General features: G+C 62.7%; 1 protein-coding gene across 18 annotated transcripts; it reads right to left on the reverse strand.

The window, feature by feature from the left end:
- Positions 1-1,805: 1,805 nt before the first annotated feature.
- Positions 1,806-24,075, reverse strand: TSPAN32 (tetraspanin 32). 18 transcript variants are annotated; one of them, XR_003109711.2, is made up of 12 exons: positions 23,449-24,054; positions 22,060-22,174; positions 21,242-21,339; positions 16,049-16,123; positions 14,504-14,652; positions 14,160-14,211; positions 10,609-10,651; positions 10,241-10,342; positions 9,709-9,795; positions 8,291-8,374; positions 8,039-8,109; positions 7,505-7,642 (listed from the first exon to the last, which is right to left on the reverse strand). XR_003109711.2 is itself a non-coding variant. In XM_006051461.3 (11 exons), exons 1-11 carry the CDS (start codon positions 23,512-23,514, stop codon positions 7,444-7,446), a joined length of 1,098 nt encoding a protein of 365 aa, XP_006051523.3. In that variant the 5' UTR covers positions 23,515-23,573; the 3' UTR covers positions 7,299-7,443. The 18 variants fall into 18 exon arrangements, 10 of the variants coding, with proteins under 10 accessions (XP_044799767.1, XP_044799769.1, XP_044799764.1 ...); XM_006051461.3 differs by lacking the exon at positions 10,609-10,651 and having other exon boundaries at positions 7,299-7,642; positions 23,449-23,573; XR_003109712.2 differs by lacking the exon at positions 9,709-9,795 and having other exon boundaries at positions 23,449-24,062.
- Positions 24,076-24,145: the final 70 nt, after the last annotated feature.

Raw genomic sequence — 24,145 nt, forward strand, 5'->3', positions numbered from 1 at the left:
TAATCTAAAGAGTCCACCCTCCTGGAAGAGTCCTTGAGGCCGGCCATCCCTTTTCCCATTTTCTTGTTGGTTAGTTATGTTTTGAGTAGCGACTGTAAGACCCGGGGGAGGGGTCAGCTGAGACAGCAGTTTCTGCCATCAGGCTTTCTAGAGGAGGGGAGGAGCGCGCCCAGGATGTCCCCATATATTTCTTTGCAACTTCCTGTAAAGCTATAATTATTTCAAAATAGAGTGTCAGAAAAAAAGTTGTAGGCTGTGAAATTTGAAAACCTCAATGAAACAAAAACATTGATAGAAAATTATGAATGGACCGAACTGACTCAAGAAGAAGTCAGATTAAGAATCATCCTAGTTCATGAGTAGTCTCAGTTGAAGGAAAGTGTCTTCCTAGAGAAGGGTCATCTAAGGGACACAGTAGGAGTAGCAAATACAGCGTGTTAGCTGTCTGCGATGGTATGAGGCGACTTGGCCCCAAATGTGGTACAGCAAGTCCCCTGCACGCAAACAAGCTCTGTTCTGAAATCACGCTTGTAAGTCTAAAAGGTCGGCCCAGGTACCCAACTAACATCGTCGGCTATGTAGTCCTGTACTGTGATAGGTTTATAATACTTTTCACACAAATAATACATAAAAAAAAAAACACAAAAAATGAAGAAAACTTTTTAAATCTTATAGCTGTGGTTCAGTTGCTAAGTCACGTCTGACTCTTTGTGACCCCATGGACTGCAGCACCGAGTTTACTCAAACCCACGTCCATCAAGTCGGTGATGCCATCCAGCCATCTCATCCTCTGTCGTCCCCTTCTCCTCCTGCCTTCAATCTCTCCCAGCATCAGGGTCTTTTCCAATGAGTCAGTTCTTCACATCAGGTGGCCAAAGTATTGGAGCTTCAGCTTCAGCCTCAGTCCTTCCAATGAATATCCAGGGTTGATTTCGTTTAGGATGGACTGGTTGGATCTCCTTGCAGTTCAAGGGACTGTCAAGAGTCTTCTCCAACACCACAGTTCAAAAGCACCAATTCTTCCTTTACAGGACAGCCCTCCATACGGTCACCAGCCCAGCAGAGTGAGCAAAGACGATAAGAGAACGGAAGCTGGGTCTAGCCTCAGAAGACACCTCATCACTGTTCCCTCATTCAGTTATTGGATGTTAAGTCACTCACTAGATCAGCCCACATGCTCTAGACAAAGTGGGTTGCATGGGGGTGTGACCAGTAGGAGCCAGGGCTTGATGAGACTAATTTATATGCGGCCTATCACAACAGATGGTAAAGAATCTGCCTGTAATGCAGGAGACCCGGGTTCAATCCCTGGGTCAGGAAGATCCCCTGGAGAAGGGAATGGCTACCCACTCCAGCATTCTTGCCTGGAGCATCCTATGGACGGAGGAGCCTGGTGGGCTACAGTCCATAGAGTTGAAAAGAGCCGAACACGACTGAGTGACTAACTTTCACCAGCACTACCGCGACTTGCCATGTTGCCACATCTGGCGTCATAATCGATCCAACAGACGCTCAGCCAGGAGGAGGCTGCCTGCTGGGGAACGGCTGTCACCAGGACGACCATGGAGGGCTCGCTCGTGGCAAGGGAGAGATGTAACTTGACAGTGGAAATAGCTGCTGTCCCATGTGTGACAAGCAGGCCCGTGCTTCCCAAGCAGGGGCAGCAAGGACCCCACGCCTCACCTGTGCAGGGTTCCCTCCAAGGCGGGTGACTTGCCATCTCACCAAGCCTTCAGTGATCACTTCCAGTTACAAGAAAAACAGGGGAGAGAGGCACACTTAGACGGGCACCAGGAGGACGTCCCTTCCAGAACCTGGGACCTTCGGGCCACTGACCCGGGCTCCCGAGATGGGCTCGTGGCTCAGGGAGAAATGCTGAGGGTGGGAGGAAACTACTGTGAATCCGAGAAGACTGAGGAGACACACCCAGGGCAGGGGCCTCGACAGACTCTAGGTGTGAACAAGCCAGCAATAAGAGCTAAGATGGAAACGTGGTGGAAATGGAATGCAGATTGTGTTCTCAGCACTGCCAGGGAATTATTGCTAACGTGGCTGCACGGCAGTGGGATTGAGGCTCTGCTGGGAAACAGCTTACTTTTTTGGAGATGAATGCTGAACTACTTGTCTATGCAATTTCTATGTCATGACATATGGAATCGACTTTAAGAGTCTTACATACACACATATCTTTAAGTAAACACACGTGTGTGTATGTGTATGTGTGTCTATATATATAGAGAGAGAATGAAGAACGAGGTATTTATTCTAGGGAACTGGCTCATGCAGTTGGGAGAGGGGCACATCTGAGATCCGTGAGCATGTCGGCAGGCAGGAACCCAGGCTGGCTCCCTGTGTTTCGCTCTTGAGGTTGAAATCCTTCTTCTGGGAAAACTCAGTCTTTGCTCTGAAGGCCTTCAAATGATTGGGCAAGGTCCACCCACTAGATGAAGGTGATCTGTTTTACTCCAAATCTTCTGGTTGAAAAGTTCAATCAGACTTTGCTGTTGGTCCAGAGGTTAAGAATCCACCTGCCAATGCAGGGAACATGGGTTTGATCCCTGATTCAAGAGGATCCCACACGCCATGGGGTAACTGAGCCCATGAGCACCGCTACTGAGCCCTCACTCTGGAGCATGGGCTTTGTCACAGGAGAAGCTGCCGCATTGAGAAGCCTGCACCTGCAACTATCGAGGAGCCCCGCTCGCCGCAGCTAGAGAAGAGCCACGCGCAGCAAGGAAGACTCAGTGCAAACACACAAAAATGGTACTCTCATCGAAAAATACCTTCTGCAATATCTGACTGGTGTTTGGCCAAATAGCTGGACACCAGGACCTGGCCGAGCTGACATGTAAAATTAGCCTTTCCCGTAGATATATGTGTATTCATTATATTACTCTTTCTACTTCTTTTCTGTATTAAAGTTTTCATCAAAAGCTAAAAAACAAAGAACCTTTGTTCACAGACGTCACTATAAGGAAAGTGAAAGTCAGGTCGCAAATATGAGACAGTATTTACAATCCATGCAAGTAACAAATGATTTCTACCCAGTAATACAGACTTCCCCACGCTTCAGAAGATAGAGACATAGGATCTGATTTTAAAAATGGGCAAAAGGCATAAGCAGACATTTGGCAGAACAGGAAACAGAAACGGCCAATAATCATGCAAAAGGGAAATCACATCTCCTGGATGCACAGACGTCTTCAGGTTTTGGGCAAAAACACGCATGCGCTGCTGTGAGTGCTGAAATTGGAGCGAGCAGTGTGAGGACCCATGGGCCATGTCCAGGAGGGTGGCTTCTGCACATGCAGTGATTCGGCACCCCACCTCTGGATGGGACCCTGGATCGGGTCCCCAGCCTGTGAGCTGTGCCCCATAGTGGGTAGGAGTGAACCTTAAAATCAGGTGGTGGCGTATGGGCAGCCCTAGCTTCAGGGCTTCTATAAGTCTTTATTGAGATTTTGTTACTGTATAGCTTCTGTTTTATGTTGTTTTTATGTTTGGGTTTTGTGGCCCCAAAGCATACGGGATCTTGGCTCCACAGCTAGGGACTGAACCCACGTCCCCTGCGTTCAAAGGCAAAAGCTTAACCACTGGACCACCAGGGAAGTCCTGCTCCAGACATTCTTAGTCGGCACAAACCTATGCACGTGCCCACCCCCCGCCCCCGGCGTGTGGCTGCCCGGCCAGTCAATACATGGCTTTGTTTTTGAGTTTTTAGGTCTGTCCTAAGATGCAGAAAGCCAGAGGCTGGACATCTGTGCCGTCACCTGCAGGGACAGCGGCGTGCCCTGTGTCAGGACCACTCAGACACTTGCTTTCATCGGCTCAGTCCAGGGGCCGCTGACCCCTGCCGAGGAGATCTGGAGGAGGCATGGTAGTCCACTTGGGTGAAAACCGCATGGCAGAGCGCGAGTAATCCCTGTGAAAACAGGTCCTCACTGGGCCCAGGGGACAGAGCTATGTGCCCTGCGCCTTGGAGCTCTGAGCACAGGAGGCGGAGGCCTTGTTTGGGCATCTGCTTTGCTTTCACCTGCATCAGCATGTTGGGGTGCTGACTTTGAGCGACATGCAGAGTTGGTGGAGGTGCCCCCGGGGTTACAGGACTTGGTCCTTGAGACCCAGGGGCCCCAGGGCTGCTGGGGAAGCTGAGATGCAGAAGGTCAGTGCCAGTCCTGTGTGGGCACATAGCCGTGCCCTTTGCCAGGAACTCACCTCCCTTTGGGACACCTCGTTTGGCTCCCCTCTGGGCTGGGGAAGAGGTGGACCCCTGCACATGGGGCGGCAGGGTGACCTGAGCTGCCCGTCCTGAAAAGGGTGTCATCGTGCCCTGGGTCACGTAGCTGGGCAGGCCAGCAGCTCCCCCTTGCCCAGTGAGGTTGGGGGTCTGGACTCTTGTAAGGCCCTTGGAGCCCGTGGCAGGCAGGCAGTGTCTCCTTCCCCAGTCAGCCCCATGCTGCCTGCTGGGCCCGTGAAAAGCAAAGGGCAGGGAGAGGAGCCGCCCGTGGGCCCAGCAGGACACCCCTCCAGCTGGGTGCCCAGCCTGTCACAGATGCGCGTCCAGCTCTGCACCACAATGCCGGACCTCCGGGAGACCGGCCTGCCCCCTGGTAGCAGGTTCACTGACGTGAGACCCCATGTGGGTCAGGAGTCTCCAGAGAAACCGCACCAGTGGGATGCCTGCATGCGTGCTCAGTCACTCAGTCGTGTCTGACTCTTTGTGACCCCCCTGGACTGTAGCCCACCAGGCTCCTCTGTCGATGGGATTCTCCAGGCAAGAACGCTGGAGTGGGCCCCTTGTCCTCCTCCAGGGGATCTTTCCCACCCAGGGTGGAACTCACATCTCTTGCGCCTTGTGCCTTGGCGGCGGGTTTTTTACCACTGGTGCCACCTGGGAAGCCCACCAGTGGGATATCTGTCTCTACACCCATCCGTCTGTCTTCCATTCATCCACCCTTCCATCTCTCCATCCTTCCATCCATACACCCCTCCACCTATCATCCAGCTATTTACCTACCTACCTCTCTATAAAGTATGTACTACGAGGAAATAGCTCGCGTGGTTACGGGGCTGGGAGTGACCTGCTGTGGGCACGCTGGCGGCCCAGGAGGGCCAGTTTGGTGACGTCATCCAGCCTGAGTCTGGAGGCCTGAGCCCCAGCGACGCTGGAAACCACAGTCTGAGGGCAGGACGAGGTGCCAGGAGCCACCCCAGCTCAGGCGGTGGGGCCGGAGGAGGGGCGTTCTCCTTTCCCCCGTGTGTTCTGTTCAGGCCTCGGGGACCGGCTGGTGCCCCCCAACATGGGGGAGGCCGCCTACTCTCCTGCATCTACAGTCCAGTGCCAACCTCCCCAGGAAACGCTACCCCCGCAGCCTCCCCAGAAGTCGCGTCCCCTCTGGCGGGTCATGCTGAAACAGTGCTGAACACGGCTCCCCGCTTCACGGGAAGGGCAGCGATGGTCCCCACCGGCCGGGCCCTCGCCCTGCATTTGGATTGCCCCCCCACCCGCGCCCGTCCTTCCCTTATTTACCGACTTAACACCGTGCTGCTGGGCTAGTTCCTCCCGGATCCCTGTTTCTGGGCAAGGACCTGACCTTACAGCCAGAGGAGCAAGGCAAGTGGAGATGCCCTGGGCTCCCCGAGAGCCACCCCGTACCCGGCTCCTCAAGGAGGAGACCCCATGGGATGGTGGCCTTGGCATCGTTTAGGACCACGGCTGGGGCAGTGGGGTGACCGTGGCCCTGTGTCCTGTAGGACATGCTAGTCAACGCCGCCATCTCCCCCAAATCAGGATGCACGGGGGTGGAGGCCACGGGCAGGGAGGGCCCGCTTCCTGTGATTAGAATGAACGGGCTGCTCACAAACGTTCTGTCTCTTGCCCCTGTTGGTCCCTGCTCGCCTGGTTTTCAGTCCCAGCAAAGGGATGCTTTGAACAAAACAATGGTGACCCTGAGTTGGAAGGGGGAGGGTTCCCACCTGGCCCAGCCGGGGCTCCTCTGCCAGTGGATTAGGGGGCCCCGAAGGGGGTGCCGCGGTGATGGGATCAAGAGGAAATGGGGTCCTGCTCCTGAGTGAGGGCGGGATGAGGGGGCGATGAGGCTGCATGGCAGAGGTCACCACCGGGAGGAGGCCTTCCTTCCCAGCACCCTGCCCACGAAGAGTGGGCTCGCCAGCAGAAGAAGCAGGTGGGAGGGCTCGGACGGGGTGGGCGTGGGAGGGGAGCGGCGAGCCTGACGGCGCACACTCTTGTCCTGCACTCTCACATCCGATTCTACGAACTCTGACCGTGACACACCCCTTCTCTTCTCTTCCTCTTTGGTTTTCGCCATGCTGCACGGCCCCTGCCGTGGAAGCGTCAAGCATACACCGCCCGACTGCCAGGAAAGTCCCTGATTCAAGCCCGTTCCCTCTTCTTCCTACCACTGCTGCTGCCTTCCTTAAAGTTTATTTTGTAAGATGAGAAGAACAGACCGGGAGAGGAACACACCTCCCCAGAGGCCCTGGACGGTTACCAAACCCAGAACCGCGGAACCGCGAGGCTTCTGCCCACGAGCTTCCGGCACAAGGCTGCTCGTCTGTCCCCGGGGAGCTGCTTGTTCTGGGAGGTGTGCTACGGCGTGTGTGTGACTGCAGGCAGCAGGCGTTGTTCACTTTGTCCCCATTTGGCTGCACCTCACAGACGCTGCTCCTTACTGGGGAAGAAGCAGACTCTGCGGGTTTCGGTGGGGCGGGGCCGCACCCCCTTGGTGGAAGCTCACCGGGCCCTGTTTCCTTCTCCTTTGGCAGCTACGACAGGGCCCCCAGGCTGGGCTGGGCCAGTCTGGTGTCCTGCCCAGGACTCTGGGGCTTGAGCCTAGGATGCCAGTCGTCAGGTAGTCGGATGGCGGACACGGGGGCAGCAGCAGGCAGGATTTCTCAGACACACCCCCGGGACTGTGCACACAGCATCACCCACTACACGAGTGATTCCTCCTTACAAAAGGGAAGTCACCCGGGTGGCCCTCACCTAGTCACCTGGGCCTGCAGATAGTCCTGCTTGGAGGGTCAGAGGGGAGCAGGAGCCCTCCTGCCTGCGACGTGAGGATGGGGGGCCGTGTGGGGAGGGGAAGTGGTCTCCGGAGCCGAGCGGCCCGTGGACAGCCGACACGGGTGGGGCCTCAGTCCTGACGCTGCGCAGAACTGAACTGCCCCCAGTCTGCTTGAGCCTGCAGTGGGTCCTCCCTTCTCCCCAGAGCCTGGGAGTGGGGGGCCAGGGAGCCCTGCCAAACCCACCCTCTATTCCCTCTGCCCGCACTCTCACCCCCCAGCCTCTCCCCAGAGTCTGCCGTTGACCCCTGCTCCCCCAACCCCCATCTGCTTCAATGGAGGTGCTGGTTTGGTCAAGCCTCCTCTTCCCTGACCCCCACCACGTGGAGGGAAACAGCTCCTCCCCTCCCACGAGGGTCACATGCGAGTCGAGACCGTAGCATCTCCGCTCCCATGGGTAGGCGGGTGGGTGTCCTGGAGCAGCAGAAGCTGACCCAAGCGTCTGCTTGGACTCAGATGGCCCCCGGGAGCGTCCGCTTTGGACGGGCGCGGAGACGGGGATCCCTCCTGGATGCACCTGTAGACTCTGGGCTCCTGGGGAGGGTGGTCGCGGGCCCTGAGGGGCAGAGGTATGGTGAGGACGTGAGGGGCCAGGATCTGGGCCCGGAGGGCGTGCAGGTGGCCAGAGCAGAGGGGCTGGGTCAGCGGTGGAGGAACCTGCGGCATGGGTGGAGGCAGGGGGCTGTCCTGGGGCCCCAGAGATGCCGCTGTGAGACCGGGTGTCTGCGGGGGCGGGGAGGGGGCGGAGCCTGCCTGGCCGAGTGCTTGCTGCCCCCCAAGGGCCTGCTCTAGGGTGTCGGCCTGGGCCCTTGGTCCAGGGGCCCCACAGCTGGGCAGAGGCAGGATCTTGGGAGCGGGAAGGGGTGGTGCTGTCTGCCCCCTGCCTGCACCTGCAGGCCCTTAGGACCCTTCTGGGGAGGCGGCGGTGGGAGTGGGGGGTGCGTGGGCCTACCGTTGGCTCACGGGGTATCTGCCCAAGCGGATGGTGAACCAGATGAAGGAGCTAAGCAGCATTGCGTACACCTGGTGGACGGGGGGGCAGAGCACATGTCCCAGCAGCTCTGGGGGCTCACCACCCCCCGGGGAAGGGAGTCAAGGAGGCCCTGTCACCCCCAGGCCTGCTCCTCCCTGCTCCCTGTGCAGGGCGATCCCTGCGGGTCCCCAGGACCCTGGGGGTAGGGGCCGCGGGGGCGGTGAGAGCTACCGTGAAGGCGAGGCCCAGGCCAATCAGGGTGGAGACGATGTTCCTGTGCACCCTCAGGAAGCTCTGGATCCGCTGCAGGCAGTCCTGGGCAGAGGGCAGTGTGTGGGCCCGGACTGCCCCTCCCGGCCCGGGCACAGCGCCTCCGCAGGGGCGTGGGGCCCTAGCAGACACTGGACCCAGGCTAGGGGTGCCACCCGTCCCAGGACAACTGCCCCGAGCTCCAGACAGGTACTGAAAACAGGCAAAGACAAGCAGGATGGAACCTGCCTCTGTGGGGACGAGGGGCTCCAGAGGTCCAGCGGGGCCTGCCTCTGGGTGGCCCCTGAGCGGCGGTGTTAGGCCATGTGTCTGCCCCTCCAGGGCAGGCTGAGTCCCAGATACCCCACTGAGGGTGAAGAGAGGGCACTGGCTAACAGGGAGGGGCGTTCTTGCAGCATCTGAACCTCCCCGGCCTCCTCAGGCCGTGGGGCCCACAGAGGCACCCTGTCTCCACGGAAGAGGGAGGGGACCACCCCCCTGCTCTGAACCACTCAGAGGCCGAGTTCGGCTCCGAGGATGGACTTGGCGTTTGGGGGCAGGCAGGGTTGGGTTCTGAAGCCGGAGGTTGCAGGGAGAGGAGGCCGGCTTGGTGTCTGTCTATCCATCTGCCCCGGAATCCCTTTGACAGGCTCTCATCCCCGCCCCCGCGGCTGCACTTCCTCTTGGAAGGCGACTGGGGTCCACCCTCCCACTCCCTCCCCCAGGGGTTCCTCCCCACAAGGCTTTCACCGTTTCCCATGTCACCTGCCTCTCAGAAGGTGCAGGAAGCCGGCCTTCACCCCCACTTTGCAGGCGAGGACCTGGGGCCTCCCACCCCCCATCCCTCCACTGCCCTCACCTCCCCCCAGCGCCAGGGCCCAGGGCACTGTGCTGGCTCCGTCAGGGCTGGGCTTCCAGCCATTTGCATCCTCCTGTCTGTTTCTTGGAGGGTGGCCAGGAGCCTCTTGCCAGAGATGGGGTGAGTTTGTTCCTGACCGGTGGGGGAGGGGAGCCAGGGGGTGGGGGGGAGGGGAGGCCACTGTCCCTGCCTCCGACGCCCTCGTGGCCAGATTCAGGCCCAGGCTGACCTTCCAGGAAATGTCCTTCCGGTTTCGGAGTCCCCGGCACAGGCAGAGCTGCCCACCACGCTCTGCGGGCGCTCAGCACAGCTCAGCCCCTGGGTCTCCTACCTTCCCCTGACCTTCTAGAGGGTTCTGACGGGAGGGTCTCAGTCCCTCAAGCTGGGAGCTGTACGAAGGAGTGAGCACCTGGGCCCAGCCGGGTCAAGTGAACCCAGCCCAGGCCAGCTGCCTCCCTGGGAGGGTCTGGGGGGCCAGTGGGTGGGTGTGGCCCTGCTCTGGGGCTGAGAGCCCAGGGATGGTGGCGAGCCCTCCCCTCACCTGTCTGGCAGCCTCCTCCCCCTGACACAGGTCGGCTTCCAAGCCCCCCAGGAGCCCAAGGGGCGAGCTCTTGCCACAGCACCGGAACTGCAGGAGCGGAAAAGGGAGGCGGTCTGCTCTGAGAACCCCAGGGGCAGAGGGGAAACTGAGGCATGACGTCCTCCCCCCGCCCTGCCCCCGGCCAGGACGGGGGCGCAGGGCCAGGAGGCTGGCTCTGTAGGGGGCACCCAGCTCCCAGCAGCCTGGCCTGCGGGCACTGAGACCGGCTGTGCCACCTCCAGCTGGAAGCTCACGTGTGCACACGGGTTCTCGCACTCTGCTCTGACCCCGCGGACTCAGAAGCCAGGCCTCCCAGGGCGGAGGAAGACAGGCGCGCTCTGCCCTGCGCCTTGCCCCGCCCTGGCATCGGTGACCCGGGACCCTCAGCTCCGCACCTGGCCAGCTGGCTCTGGGGGACTGCTCCCCTGTGCCCCTTTTCTGGATGGCAGGCTGCCCAGAGCTGTGCCGGAGGGGGCCTCCCCCACGTGCTCACCGTGTCCTGGATGGCCACCAGCTCCTGCCGCCTGCTTTCGGATGCGCTCCTCAGCGCCCGCTCGTAGGCCCGGTCGTAGGCGTCCAGCACGGCGTCCTCCACCTGTGCATGGGGCACCGGGAAGGCCGTGCTGGTGAAGCTCACGTCCCTGACGGACCCCCTGACGACCCTCAGGTGCTGAGCGGCGCTCAACTGGCCTCCTCCTCTTGCTTCCTCGGGACCGGCCCCCCCAGGAGCAGGGCCTGTGTCCCCCGGGTGCTGGTCACAGGGGTTCCCATGCTCCAGCTGTGGGGACTTCCCCCCAAGAATGATTGTTGATGCCACTCTTGCCCCTGGGGTCCTGCAGGGTAAACCAGCTCTTGTCTTACAGTGGGAGGAGGGCCTGGCCTGTGTCCACCTGCTTCTGTTGATCTGGAAATGGACAGTGCAGAGGGAGAGCGAAGGGTGAGCCTGGGGGAGACGGCCAGGAGCCGCCTCGTGCCAGAGTTCAGCTCACAGGGATGGTCCAGGTCGTCCCCCAGAACCATCTGGTACGTTCCGGAAAGCCCAGGCAGCTGGGGTGCAGGCAAGGCCTAAGAGCCCAGGGCTGGCCATGGGCACCCAGGGCTGATGAGGCCCCTTGGGGCCGACGGAGAAGAGCAGCAAAAGGGCCTGGCCAGCTGTTCCGTCACCCTGCGCCGCTTCCCCAGGCCTCCTTCCGTCTGCCCAGCTAAACGTCCCCTCCTGCGCCTTCTGAAGTGCCCTCCCCTTGCCAAGTTATTTCGCCAGAGGCAGACTGGAATCCTGCCTCCTCCAGGGAGTCTTTGGTGATTGTGCTGGAGTCACTGGTCTGGCACAGGCAAGGCCTCTGAGCTCCCCTGCCCTCCTTCCCCGCCTCAGAGACCCTGAGCCCAGCCTCCCTTCCCTTCCTGCCCCTGAGTCGTGTGCCCGCTGGGATAAGTGGGCGGGTGCTCAGGGGTACCCTGCTCTGGTCACTCACCCCGCCCTCCAGAAAGGAACCGGCTTCCCCACTCCCTGCCTGGAGGACTTGGGGGCCGGCGGGCAGGGGGGCGCTCTTGCCCAGTGCTGCCCAAAGCCCTGGTGCCCCTGTAGGGACAGGCGGATCTGCACCCCCAGCATCGCGCTCCGAGCTCATTGCTCTCTTGGTGAGACCCAAATCTCCGAGCCTTCCAGATGCTCCGTCCGCTTTGTTCACTACCCGAGGGGGAGGTGGGCAGCGTCCTGGGCGGGGGGCCAGGCGCCAGGCTGGCCACCCCTGCAGGAGGCCTGGGGAGGGGGCCCTCTCCTGGGGGTGGAGACCGGCTGGGCTGTCCTAGTCTCCTTGGGAGGAGGTCTCGGGGGGGCCTGTGGGGGGAGCAGAGCCAGCCTGGGGTCAGGGGTGCAGGAGGCCGTGACGGGGGCCAGCCCCCCCCACCCCCCACTAGGGCCCAGGGAGACCCTGGCCCCTCTGAGTGCTACCAGAAACACTGGCTGGAGGGGCACGCCCGCCGGGGCTGAGCTGTGGGTTCTTCCCCCACCTACCTCCCCACCCCCTCCCGACCCCAGGAAGGGGGGCCATGGGCGCCTCCTTCGAAGTGGGGGTCATGAGCTCCTCCTCCGAGTGAAGAGGTGGATCCGACAAAGCCACACCCCTGCCCGAGACCCCGGGCCTGGATGTGGGGCTGGTCTGACTCTCCTGAGGCCCGGTGCCTGGGTGGGTGTTGCTCCACAGACGGACCCCATCCACGGGCTCAGGGGTCCTGTGTGTCTCTAGGAGAGAAATTCGGGGGGGCTGGGAGGTCTCAGAGGCCCTTGGGCCCCAGGATTTGGGTTCTCCCTACAGGGCGCCCTAATCTTTAAGCCCGATCTCCCAGGGCTCTGGGGGACACCCCTCAGGACAGGGTTTCTAGGCTGCTGAATACAAACCATGGGCCTGGGGCGTCCCTGCCAGGCCAGCTCCCCTCAAGGATCCCTCCCAACCTTACCACTGACCACACTCCCATAGTCTGCTAACCTGCCTGGCGGGATGCCTGGGGGGCGGGGGCAGTAGGAGCTGCAGGTGGTGTGCGGAGCAGCCCCCGGTGGCCCAGGGCTGGCTCTGGCGGTTACTGGACCATGGGGGCGGGGAGTGGCCCCAAGGGGCGGGGCCCAGCCCTGGAGCTGGGGGACGGGCAGCCTTTCACCAGCTCAGGCACCGCCGCACTCAATCCGTGCCTGAATTATTAAGCGGGGCCTGGCAATTCATCGCCCGCAGGCCTGTCTGGGGACTGGGCAGAGCGGCTCTCAGGCGCCCTCAAGCTCTGTATTCACAGCACGACTGCCTAGTCCTGCTGAATGCCCGCCAAGCTTCAGGGCACCTACCAGGGCCTGAGGCTGGGAGAGGGGCCAGGGGCCGGGAGAGGGGGGCAGGGAGTGGTCAGGGCCTGCGGGACGGCTCCGGGGCCACAGGAAGTTACGGCCATCCTCAGGTAGACGGGCCATCTGGACCCCGTGTTTCAGGATCTCTCAGGGGGTGCCAGGGGAGAAATGGGGGTGAACAGACCCCTTAGAGCAAACAGTGCGGCCCTTTGAGCATCTCTGCTCCTGTCTCCAGGAGGACCCCATGGAAAGAGGGATCTGCTGGCCCAGGTTGGCCTCGACGCCAAGGGCCCCCAGGTGCCCGGGGTCGGGGGCACAGGACAGGCGGCTCCTCGGCCCCTGCCGCCTGGGGCCCGCACTCTCGTGAGAGCGGGTGACGGAGGTCAGACCCGGGCTCGGTGGCTGCAAGTGGGCTCTGCTTGTCCCTTCACCTGTGCTGGTTCATTCCCGCACATGGGGAGGTCTTCATACTCTTTTACAGACGAGGACACGGAGGCCAAGGAAGGTGGGCCGATCTCCCAAGAGGGCCGGACGCAGGGCTGACCCCACCCAGGCCCCCCTGCGCCCACTCAGGTGTGGGAGGAAGCCCCAGCCGCCACTGGGGCCTGCCAGGGCCCCGAACCCTGGACCCCGAAGGCCAGCTGAGCACAGACCAGACCAGAATGATTTGTGTCGGGGGTGGTGGGGGCTGTGCAGGGAGGAATCCCAGCTGCGTCCTGTCTGCTTCCACCCCTTCCCCTGCCCAGATCGGGAGCCCCAGAAGGGTTTCGGCCTGTGGGCCCCGCCCCTGCAGAACCGCCAGCCCTGATCTGGGAGCTGTAAACACACAGGGTCAGAGTCAAGAGAGGGGGCTTCAGCTGCCCCGGGGGAGCTGCCCGGCCGGGCACCCTGGCAGCTGTCTCGGCAGGGACCACCCGCGTGCTGACCCCGACCTCGCCTGATCCGGCAGCTCCTGGGTGGGGGGCCAGCAACCTGGCTCGGTGCTCCCTGGTCTCTGAGAGCCGAGGCTGCCTTTCCGGGCTCCGACCCCCCAAGAACCAGAGGGAATGCTCTTTTCCCCTCTGGTCAGGGGTGGGTGACCCCAGATGATCCCAGAGTGGTGGTGAATGGTTTGGGGTGATTTTTGGACAGCTACGGGAAAAGAGGCATTGACTCAGGTCTAAGAGTCCTGACGGTGGCCCCCTCTTGCTCCGGCTCTGCCAGGGTGACCTGGTCCCCTCCCCACCCCCATGGGCCTGAGCCCCTCCATCTGCAGACCAAGAGGATGGAACCGCCCTGCAAGGTCTGGGGATGCCCCCTCAACTCCAAGGAGTTCAGCGGTGGCGGGAGAGGGGACAGGGGAACTAGGCCCGTGCTGTGGATAAGGCAGGGCAGGGCCAGAGTCGGTAAAGACAAAGCGTGAAAGTGTGAGTCGCTCAGTCGTGTCTGACTCTTGTGACCCCATGGACTGCAGCCCACCAGGCTCCACTGTGCATGGAATTGTCCAGGCAAGAATCCTGGAGTGGATTGCCATTTCCTTCTCCAGGGGATCTTCCCAAGCCAGGGCTCGAACACGGCTCTCCCGCACTGCAGGCAGACTTACCCGCTGAGTCACCAGGGAAGCCCTCTGGGCTTTAGCGTGGGTAACCACACGCCTGAAAATGCACAGCACGAACTTGGTCTCCTGACCCAGCTGTCCTGCATGCTGCATGAACACCTTGGGGTGCCCGTGCAACCAGGGGCCGGGGCCGCTGGGATCCCTGATACACGGTCAAACATACGCCACTGGTCACCTGCCTGCCTGGAAACCCAGGATCGTCCAGGGCTTCCCTAGTGGCTCAGTCGATAAAGAATCTGTCCGCAATGCGGGAGACCTGGGTTCAATCCCTGGGTCAGGAAGACCCCCCACCTGGAGAAGGAAACGGCAACCCATGCCAGTATTCTTACTTGGAAAATCCCGTGGCCAGAGAAGGCTGGCTTGTTACAGTCGCAAGAGTCGGACACGACTTAGAGACTAAACCGCTCCCCTCATCTGTGTCCTCCAGCAGGACTGGCCGTGGTCTCCCCGGGCTTGTCCTTATGGAGTGCAGGGAAATCTGAAGCCCAAAGACAGGAGAAAGGCATGCTCGGGGTCTCAGAAAGTCCGTCTGGACAGGGCCTTTGGGGCTGGGCTCCCCAGGGTCTGCTCTGGGGTCTGGCCTGGGCTGGGCTCCCACAGGTGAAGCCTGGGCCTGGGTTCTCCTGCCTGGCTTGTGTCCGCTCCTGGGGGTGGGGGGAGGCCTCTACAGAGAAGCCCCTTTGGGAGGGGCACTCAGGGGCTGCCCTTCAGACTCACAGCTCGGCTGGGGAGCGAAGCTGAGCCTGTCAGGGCCACGGGCACAGGGCACGGCGGGTACTGGTGCTGGCCAGCCCTGCTCTGCCCTTGGGATCGGCCACATGGACCAGCGGCGCCCCCTCCTCAACTGACTGTGGACCTGGCCCTGCCAGTCCTTGGCCCCTGCAAACAGAAGGCCATCTGGGGCTGCGTCCCCCGTCTCTCTGAACCTCTTGGGCACCCATTTCCTCTGTCTGGCCACAGAAGTTCTGACCTTGACCCTGAGCCCCGGTCTGGGAGGACTCAGCTTCGCTCATGGACTTGACCAGTCCCATTTCCCAGGCAGGCTTTCAGCTCTGTCTCAGGGCCTGGAGTTCAGGCAGAATTTCTGGAAGGCCAGGTGGCCCCCGCCCCCTGTCACTTGGGAGCAGTCCCTCCTGAGCTATGGTCCTGCCCTCCTCCCTGGGGTAGCACCCACCCTAGACCCGGGCCCACAGGCTTCAAGCCCCGTTGTCCGGGGGGCTGGCGTCCCGCGTGACTGCGTTATCTCAGAACTGGGGCCTCCCTCCCTGCCAGCCTCGAGCCGCCCTGGGGTCCCTCAGAACCAGCAGCACCCAGAGATGGAGGGGTGGGTGGATGGAGGAAGGAGAGGAGAATGGAGCCCCCCCCCCCCGCCCCCACAAAGGGACACATGCCCACCATCGCCACGGTCACCACCGACGTGAACGTCCCTGGGAACAGCCCCCGGTGACAATGGAAGGAGCAGGTCACCAGGCAGCCTGCCTGCAGGCAGGTCAGGGCCGCCCTGAAGGACCGCTGGACACCCCGTCCCCTGTCCCGCAGCCCCTGCTGCGAACAGGCCTCTCTCCCGGCCAGGCCCGGCCCCCATCAGGGGTGCAGCCCTCGAAGGTGCATTTTTCTGGAGCCGACTCCCCCACCCCAGTCAACCCTGCAGGCCTGGGAGGCTCCCCTCCACCAACCCCCCAGGTGCCATCTTCCGGGCCCCGGGGGGGGCCTGCCCCCTTCCTGCCCCAGGACCTGCCGCTCTCAGCCCAGCAGAGGGCCGGCCCGCAGGCAGAGAGTGTCCCCAGAGTGGTCCCCACACCCGCCTGCCTCCCCCAGTGGCCACAGGAGAGAGGGAGCAGGGGCCCTCCCCCGCGTGACGGGGCTGCACTTACCTGAGTGGGGCTGTGGGCCCTCCAGAAGGCCGCCTGTACTAGGGCGCAGAACACCAGGGCAAAGCTCAGGAAGGCCTGGGAGGGGGCAGGGGAGGAGGCACCCTGAGTCCAGGTCCCGCCACGGCCTGGCGGTTCCCCCTGCCACAGGCAGACCTGGGCCGGTGGGCACGCTGGCTCCCAGGCCTCGCTAGGCCCTTCTCGGGAGGCCCCCACGGCCGGCTTTGGCTTCCCAGGACCCCAGGGAGGTGGTGGTCAGGCCCCAGGATGAGGGAGCCCTCTGTGCCTGCAGCCGGGAAAGGCACCAACCCCAGAAGGGCCGGGCGGACCTTCCCTGAGCCTAAGATTCAGATTCAGATTCAGATTCAGACAAGTGCCCCCTTTCAAGTGGTCTGGCCTGGAGGGGTGGCTCAGGGATGTTGGCTGCACTTGGAAGCGCTGTGCTTAGTCACGCAGTCGTGTCCGACTCTGTGACCCCATGGACTGGAGCCCGCCAGGCTCCTCTGTCCATGGGATTCTCCAGCCAAGAATACTGGAGTGGGTTCCCATGCCCTCTTCCAGGGGATCTTCCTGACCCGGGGATCAAACCCGGGTCTCCTGCATTGCAGGTAGATTCTTTACTGACTGAGCCATCAGGGAATCGCTTGGATAGGAAAGGCCTTTTCCAGAAGCGACAGCTGGTTTTGCTTGGTTTTCTGAAACAGGCCTCCCAGAGGTTCAGGAGCTGGGGTTCTAGCCAAGAGCATGGCCTGGTGGCCACACTGAGATGGGGTGACTCCCAGCAGAGGTGCTCGTCTTCCCACCGGTGTGCTCCCCAGGACCCAGCAGGCCTGTCCACCTCCTGCCCATGCCTGGGCCTCGGGCTCTGGTGGACCCTTTCTCTCACGGGGGTTCTGAAGCTGACGAGTATTGGTCCCCTCCCCCGAAAATACACAAACATCCCCAAAGCTCTTTTGTGGGTAGTTTCAGAGGCTCACCCCAGGCTGCCCTGGGGACGTCCCCCACTGTAGTCTGACTGGTCACTTCATGCTGGGGATGCTCCCATTCAGGCTGAGCCTCCTCCGGGAGCTCTGGATGGTCAGTCCGCCTGCTGACCACCTGGCCCAGGGTCTGGAGTCCGGTATCGCTCCTTCCCAGGAGCGGGACTGTCTGCCGCCTGGGGCCGGTGTGGCTAGGCTCTCCCAACCCAGGGCCTTACTGGGGTGACACCAGAGAGTCTATGGCCAGCACAGGGTCCATGGCCAGCATGGAAGGACACCCAGGTGTAGACGGACACGCTGGCAGTGCCCGGGCTGGACGGGGGTGAAGAAGACTGTTCTGTTCCACACCTGGTGGAAGGGCTGCGTCCAGATGGGGGGCCAGCCCACTGGCTCCCAGACTCCATGCAGGGACGGGGACCTCCAGCTCCGCTCAGGGGTGGGAGGCCCACCAGCTTCCACCCCACGTTTTCTCCTGCCTGCCCAGGGGCCCACCAGGCCTCAGTCTCCAGATGGCTCTAGGATGCCTCTTCCTCCCCTCCCTCTCTTCCCTCCCCCTCCCCCTCCTCCCTTCCCTCTTCTCCCTCCTCCCCCTCCCCCCTCCCCTCTCTTCCCTCCTCCCCTTCCTCCTCACTTCCCTCTCCTCCTCTCCCTCCTCTTTTCCCTCTCTTCCCTCCTCCCCTCCCTCCTCCTCCCGCTCCTCCTCCTCCCGCCCCCAGGCTGGCCAAGGGCCCCTTTCCCCATCTGGAAGCCATTGCCCAGCGCTGCCTCCCAGGCTGGAGGCCTGGAGCCAGCTCAAGGGACTAGCATTTTCCAGGAACAGTTCCATTCCCCTGGAGAGGGAGCATCACTCCGGCGGCCCGCCCACCCGTCCGCCTTGCAAGAAGGGTCCTGGGTGGCACACGGCGGCCTGTGCGCTGAGGCACTGGGTGCGGTGGGCCCCATGCCTGCCGCCCTCTCTGCTGATTCTAAACAACAACATAAATAAATCCAAATGGCTTCCTTGGCGCAGCGGCCAGCCCTGCTCTCAGCCGCGCATTTCCTGTGTGCAAGGCTGGTTTGGGAGGGGGCGGGGGCAGGAAGGAGGAGCAGCAGGGAGATGGGGGGCAGGACGGGAAAGATCGCCCTCTCCTAGCCCTCCCGGGGGGCTCGCACGCTCCTGACACACACAGAGGCCAGACACAACACCGCACCCCGGGGTGCACACATGGACCCTGCTCACCGGGCGGGCGCGGGAGGGGGTCCCCCGGCCCCCTGCTCCCCCTCACCCCCCTCCGGGGGCAGTGTTGGGCTCCCGTCTTGGCTGGGGGCCCACGGGAGGCTGGGGTGCAGCAGGAGGCCAGTCGTGGGGCCCAAGCCGCGTCCCTGGCAGGGAAGCAGAACCGAGGCCCTGGTGCTCCCGGGTCCTGCCCCAGAGCAGGGCGCAGAGCGTGGTGGTCGGGGGAGCCGGGAAGACCCTGGCTAACGGGAGCCTTCGGCAGAAGCAGCTTCAGGCCGCGGCTTTGCGCCTAGCACCATGGCGCCCCCTGGCGGCGGGCGCGGCAGACTGTCGCCGCCGGAACCTCCGGGTCTGGCCCCGCTGCCCGCAGCCTGGACCTCCAGCAGTGAGCCCCTGTGGCAGCCCCAGGCCTTAGGGCTCCCCTCCCGGGGGACAGTCCACTTGCCTGGTCGGATGCCCCTGGGGCCTCCCTCCCTCCCCCGCCCAGCCGGACCACACAGGCCAGGTTGGTAGCACTGCCCACGCTCCTGTGGGGTCCTGGTTGTGACCCCGCTGCCAGACGGGCCTCTAGCACACCAGGCCCCGGGCCCGGCTCTGGGACGTGACTCTGCCCCGGCCTTGGTGTGTGGCTCAGTCGTGTCCGACTCTCTGCGACCCCATGGACTGCAGCCCACCAGGCTCCTCTGTCCATGGGATTTTGCAGGCAAAGATGCTGGAGTGGGTTGCCATTTCCTCCTGCAGGGGATCTTCCCGACCCAGGGATCAAACCTGGGTCTCCTGCACTGCAGGCAGATTCTTTACCGACTGAGCTACCTGGCCCCAGAGACGTCTGTAACCCAGGAGTCACTCAACACGTTTGCTGGCACCGCTGGCCGAGAACCCTGCCAGCCGTGGGGACCCAGAAGGCTGCCAGGGAGCCCAGGGTTGTCAGCTTCAGAGTACACCTGGGGAAAAGCCCCCAGCAGGAGCTCCCGGGGGGCCGCCCCATGGACTGCTCCCAGGGTAGGGGTGGGGTCTGCAGGCGCAGAGGGTTGGAAGCCGGAAAGTGAGTACCGCAGGGACCCATGGAGGCCCAGGAAGGCTAGACTTGGTGTTTCGGGGAGCCTGAGAGGGACTGGGGGTACAGCTGACACCACTGGGCACCAGCCAGGAGCTGAGGCCCTGGTTCAGGCGAGAGAGGGCAGCTTGAGCCCACAGCGGACACCACAGTCCTTGGGGAGGCGGGGCTGGCAGGTGCAGCAGGACAGGCCGCTTGGAGGAGCAGGTATGGGGGCAGCAAGGGCCCCTGCAAGGGGCGAGATCAGGGCGGGGGAGGGAGCCCCACCGCTGGCAGCTGCTACGGAGGGCGTGCAGCTCGGGAGGAGCCCGGGGTCTAGGGGCCACGGCCAGTCCTGACCTACAGGGGAACCGATCGGGCCTGGCCTCGTCCTAAAGGGTGGAATTCATCCGAACTGTGTTCCCAGAGCCTCCTGGGTCACAGAACCAGACCGTCCCGGGCCTCTGACCAGCACCCCAGGCTGGGAGGGCCGACGCTGCCTTTCAAAGCCCCCATGGATGATGGGGGTGAGGTAGAATGCCCATCACACCACCCCTGGGGAAGGGTGCCCAGGTGGAGGGGTCCTGGCTGGCCTGGGTAAAAGAGTCCTGACTCTCCTGGGTGGAGGGGGTCCCAAATGTCCCAGGTTGAGGGGTCCTGACTCCCGGGTAGGGGGTTCCAACTATCCCAGGTTGAGGGGTCCTGACTCCCCCGTGTGGAGGGGTCCTGACTCCCAGGTGGGTGGGTTCCAACTGTCCCAGGTTGAGGGGTCCTGACTCCCAGGTTGAGGGGTCCTGACTCCCGGGTGGAGGGGTCCTGACCCAGGTAGAGGGGTCCTGACTGTCCCTGGTTGAGGGGTCCTGACTCCTGGGTGGGGGGATCCTGACTCCCAGGTGGGGGGTTCTGACTGTCCTGGGTGGAGGGGTCCTTACTCCTGGGTGGGGAGGTCCTGACTCCCAGGTGGAGGGGTCCTGACTCCCGGGTGGGGGGGGTTCTGACTGTCCTGGGTGGAGGGGTCCTAACTGTCTCTGGTTGAGGGGTCCTGACTCCTGGGTGGGGGGGTTCTGACTGTCCTGGGTAGAGGGGTCCTGACTCCCGGGTGGGGAGGTCCTGACTACCAAGTGGAGGGGTCCTGACTCCCGGGTGGAGGGGTCCCAACTGTCCCTGGTTGAGGGGTCCTGACTCCCGGGTGGAGGGGTCCTGACTCCCAGGTGGGGGGTCCTGGGTGGGGGGTTCCGACTGTCCTGCATGGGGGGCTCTTGACTCCCGGGTGGAGGGGTCCTGACTCCAGGGTGGGAAATTCCGACTGTCCTGGGTGAGGGGGTCCTGACTCCCAGGTGGGGAGGTCCTGACTCCCGGGTGGAGGGGTCCTGACCTGGGTGGAGGGGTCCTGACTCCTGGGTGGAGGGGTCCTGACTCCTGGGTGGAGGGGTCCTGACTCCAGGTTGGGGGGCTCCGACTGTCCCTGGTTGAGGGGTCCTGACTCCCGGGTGGGGGGTCCTGACTCCCGGGTGGGTGGGTTCCAACTGTCCCAGGTTGAGGGGTCCTGACTCCCAGGTGGGGGTGTCCTGACTCCCGGGTGGAGGGGTCCTGACTCCCGGGTGGGGGGTCCTGACTCCCGGGTGGAGGGGTCCTGACCCAGGTAGAGGGGTCCTGACTGTCCCTGGTTGAGGGGTCCTGACTCCTGGGTGGGGGGATCCTGACTCCCAGGTGGGGGGTTCTGACTGTCCTGGGTGGAGGGGTCCTGACTCCCGGGTGGAGGGGTCCTGACCCAGGTAGAGGGGTCCTGACTGTCCCTGGTTGAGGGGTCCTGACTCCCAGGTGGGGGTGTCCTGACTCCCGGGTGGAGGGGTCCTGACTCCCGGGTGAGGGGGTCTTGGCCGTCCCACACCCCTTGGGCTTCGCTTTCCTTAGGGACACAGGGGTGAGGCGGGCTCCCTCAGCCCCCAGCTCAGGGCACTCACCGCAGCCATGAGGCCCCCGGCCCCTCTCACAGTGGCTGCGGCGCTCAGCATGGCCCCCAGGGTCAGGAGTGCAGCCAGGGCAGTTCCAGCGGAGAAGGCTGGGGGTAGAGAGAGGCGTCAGGGTGCCCGGGCAGGGCTCCTGGGTGCGCAAGAATGGACTCGGGGCGGCTGGGCTCCCGGGGGCCCTGAAGGGGCCTCGTCTCCTCAGCAGGGATGTGCCCCCACCTTCCTGCGCTGCCCCTCCCGCCCGTCCCCTCTCCCCTCCCCCGGGGGCTGTCAGAAGCCCGTCCCTGCCCCCAGGCCCGGCTGACAGGCTGGTAATCTTATCAGTCCAGGCCCAGCCCCAGGCTTCCTGCTCTGGGCTCTGGGGTTTGGGGCTCGAGATAAACACGGGAGGCCTGGGGCTAGGACCATGGTAACCCCGCCAGCCTCGGCTTTCACCACATCTGCCCTCCTCAGCCTCTCGTGGTCTCTCCTGAGGTCAAGACCCCCAGGGGTGGGGTTGGAGGAATAGGATGCCATCTCTGTGAGCTGTTCAAGGCCTCATCGTGGGTGAGCACCCCTTCCTGGACGTGGAGGACGGGGCCTGCATACCTCCCGACATACCCACGCTGCCTCAGGGGCCCAAGGAAGATCCAGGCAGACTCAGGCTCTGTGGGGGGAGCTGGGACCTCAGGGCAGCCCCTCCTGCCTCTGATCCCGCTGCCTGCCCCAGCCCAGCTTCTCTCAGCAGTCCTCACCCCAGCCCAGGGCTCCTCCCCAGCTGCCTTTGCTCCTGAAGCCCCTCCCCAGCGGTGGCTGCCCACAGTGTCACTCACCCCCGTGGCGCAAGGCCTCATAGGTGGTCCTGTCTGCGGACACGGGGCCGATGACGGCAAAGTGGGGCCCAAAGTAGCTGAGCGCGGCTGTGGCGGCCATGGCGGAGCCCAGGAGCTGCGGGCAGGCACGTCCAGCTGGTGGGCGCGGGGCTGGGCACCGACCCCACCAGCCGTCTCCAGCATCCTGGTCTCACGAGACAGGGTCAGCTGCGGGGCTGGGCACCGATTGCCCCACCTGTCTCCATGTCCTGGTCTCACGGGACAGGGTCAGCTTCAGGGCTTCCAGGTGTTCTAGGGGTGGCCTCAGGGGGGTCTTTGCTGCAGACACCTACCCCCACACCGTCACACACAGACATCCCATCACAGACACCCCACAACATACACACACACCCCATCACACACAGATACTCCATCACACACACAGATACCCCATCACACACACAGACACCCCACTACACACACAGACACCCCATCACACACAGATGCCCCATCACACACACAGACACCCCATCAGACACCCTCTTACACACACATACATCCCACCACACACACACAGACACCCACCACATACACACACACCACATCACATATACACAGACATCCCATCACGCACAGATACCCCATCACATACACACACACCCCATCACACACAGATACCCCATCACACACAGACACCCCATCATACACACACACCCCATCACATACACACAGACGTCCCATCACACAAAGATACCCCATCACACACACACACACACCACATCACACACAGGTACCCTATCACACACATAGGCACCCCATTACACACAGACACCCCACCACACACACAGACACCCATCAGACACCCTCTTACACACACATACATCCCACCACACACACACAGACACCCATCACACACACACACAGACACCTACCACACATACACAGACACCCACCACACACAGACCCCACCACACACACCACACAGACTCACGTTCACACCCCCCTTTGCCAGCACGACACTCGCTGTCCAGCGCCTCCAAGGGCCCAGAACCTCCGGTGGTTCCGTTTGTGGACACCCCCAGCCCTCTCAGCTCCCCCTCTCTGTGAGAGCACCTCCAAGGGCAGGAGGCCAGCCCCCAGCCCGCTCCCCTGGGGGACCCCTCTCCGACCCCAGTTCCCCAGCCACCCAAGGCCCTCAGGCCTCCAGCAGGCCCCTTGCTGCCTGGCAGGAGGACGCACACTGCTCAGGGGGCACCTTTCGCCGCCGAGACTTTGCCCTCAGGACCCCAGGTGCACGCCCACGGGGGCAGGAAGGTGGGTGTGTGTGTTAGGGGGAGAACCCACAGTTATGGAGACCCAGGAGCATGGCGCACCCCACCCCCGCCGCGTCCTGCCCAGTCTGCCTGTTACCAGAACAAAGAGGCTGGTGGCCAGCATCTGGCATTTGGCCACCCTGACTCGACTGCAAGGCTCCATGGAGGTTCGTTGCTCTCCTCTGCTCTCCACTCCCCTCCCCACCCTCTCCTCTCCTCCCCTCCCCTCCCTCTGTGGTTTTGGTTTCCAGCTGGGCGGGGACCTCAGACCACAGTACCCCGCAGGAGCTGGGTTAGGTTGGTCACCCATCTGCTGTCAGCATACCCAGGAACTGAGCTTCTGGGTGCCCCAGAAAAAGGGCAGGGAGGAAGGGGAGGGGGGCAAGGCCAGTTTCCGCCCCCCTGCCGCCCCTCCCCTGGCCCAGGCCCCCAGGACGCGAGCAGGTAAACGAGGCCTCCCTGAGGGGTGTGCCCTGCTCCTGGCAGGGCTGTGGAGGACCCTGGGAGGAAGTGGGCGGGTGAGAGAGGGCGCCTGGGTGGGGGTGAGCTTCCCGTCCTAGGAGTGTGCAAGCAGAGGCTGGACCCCCGGTGAGTCCTGCCTCGAGCTGCTGTCCTTGCAGGACTTTGGGAGAGAGGCCTTGCAGGACTTTGGGAGAGAGGCCGTATATGAACTTCTCTATCGAAACACTGTCTTACGAAACATCTTTCGAAATGTTCTGTGACATCAAAATTTTCCAAAAAGCCACTTGATTTTCAATGCTTCAGCGGCACAGATGAGTAATTTAGAGCAGAGT

This window comes from Bubalus bubalis, chromosome 5, assembly GCF_019923935.1.
Source record: "Bubalus bubalis isolate 160015118507 breed Murrah chromosome 5, NDDB_SH_1, whole genome shotgun sequence".
NCBI classification, from domain to species: domain Eukaryota; kingdom Metazoa; phylum Chordata; class Mammalia; order Artiodactyla; family Bovidae; genus Bubalus; species Bubalus bubalis.

What these genes read in the sequence shown, in the direction of transcription:
- TSPAN32 (XM_044943829.1), bottom strand. Translation starts at nt 23,661, where the DNA reads ATGGGTGACCAACCTAACCCAGCTCCTGCGGGGTACTGTGGTCTGAGG. An exon ending in CTGGCCACGGGATTTTCCAA is followed by an intron (nt 14,212 to 14,503) that starts GTAAGAATACTG and finishes GTGCATTTTCAG; the next exon opens with GCGTGTGGTTACCCACGCTA. An exon ending in CTTCCCTGGTGACTCAGCGG is followed by an intron (nt 10,343 to 14,159) that starts GTAAGTCTGCCT and finishes CCCCATGCACAG; the next exon opens with GTGGAGGACGCCGTGCTGGA.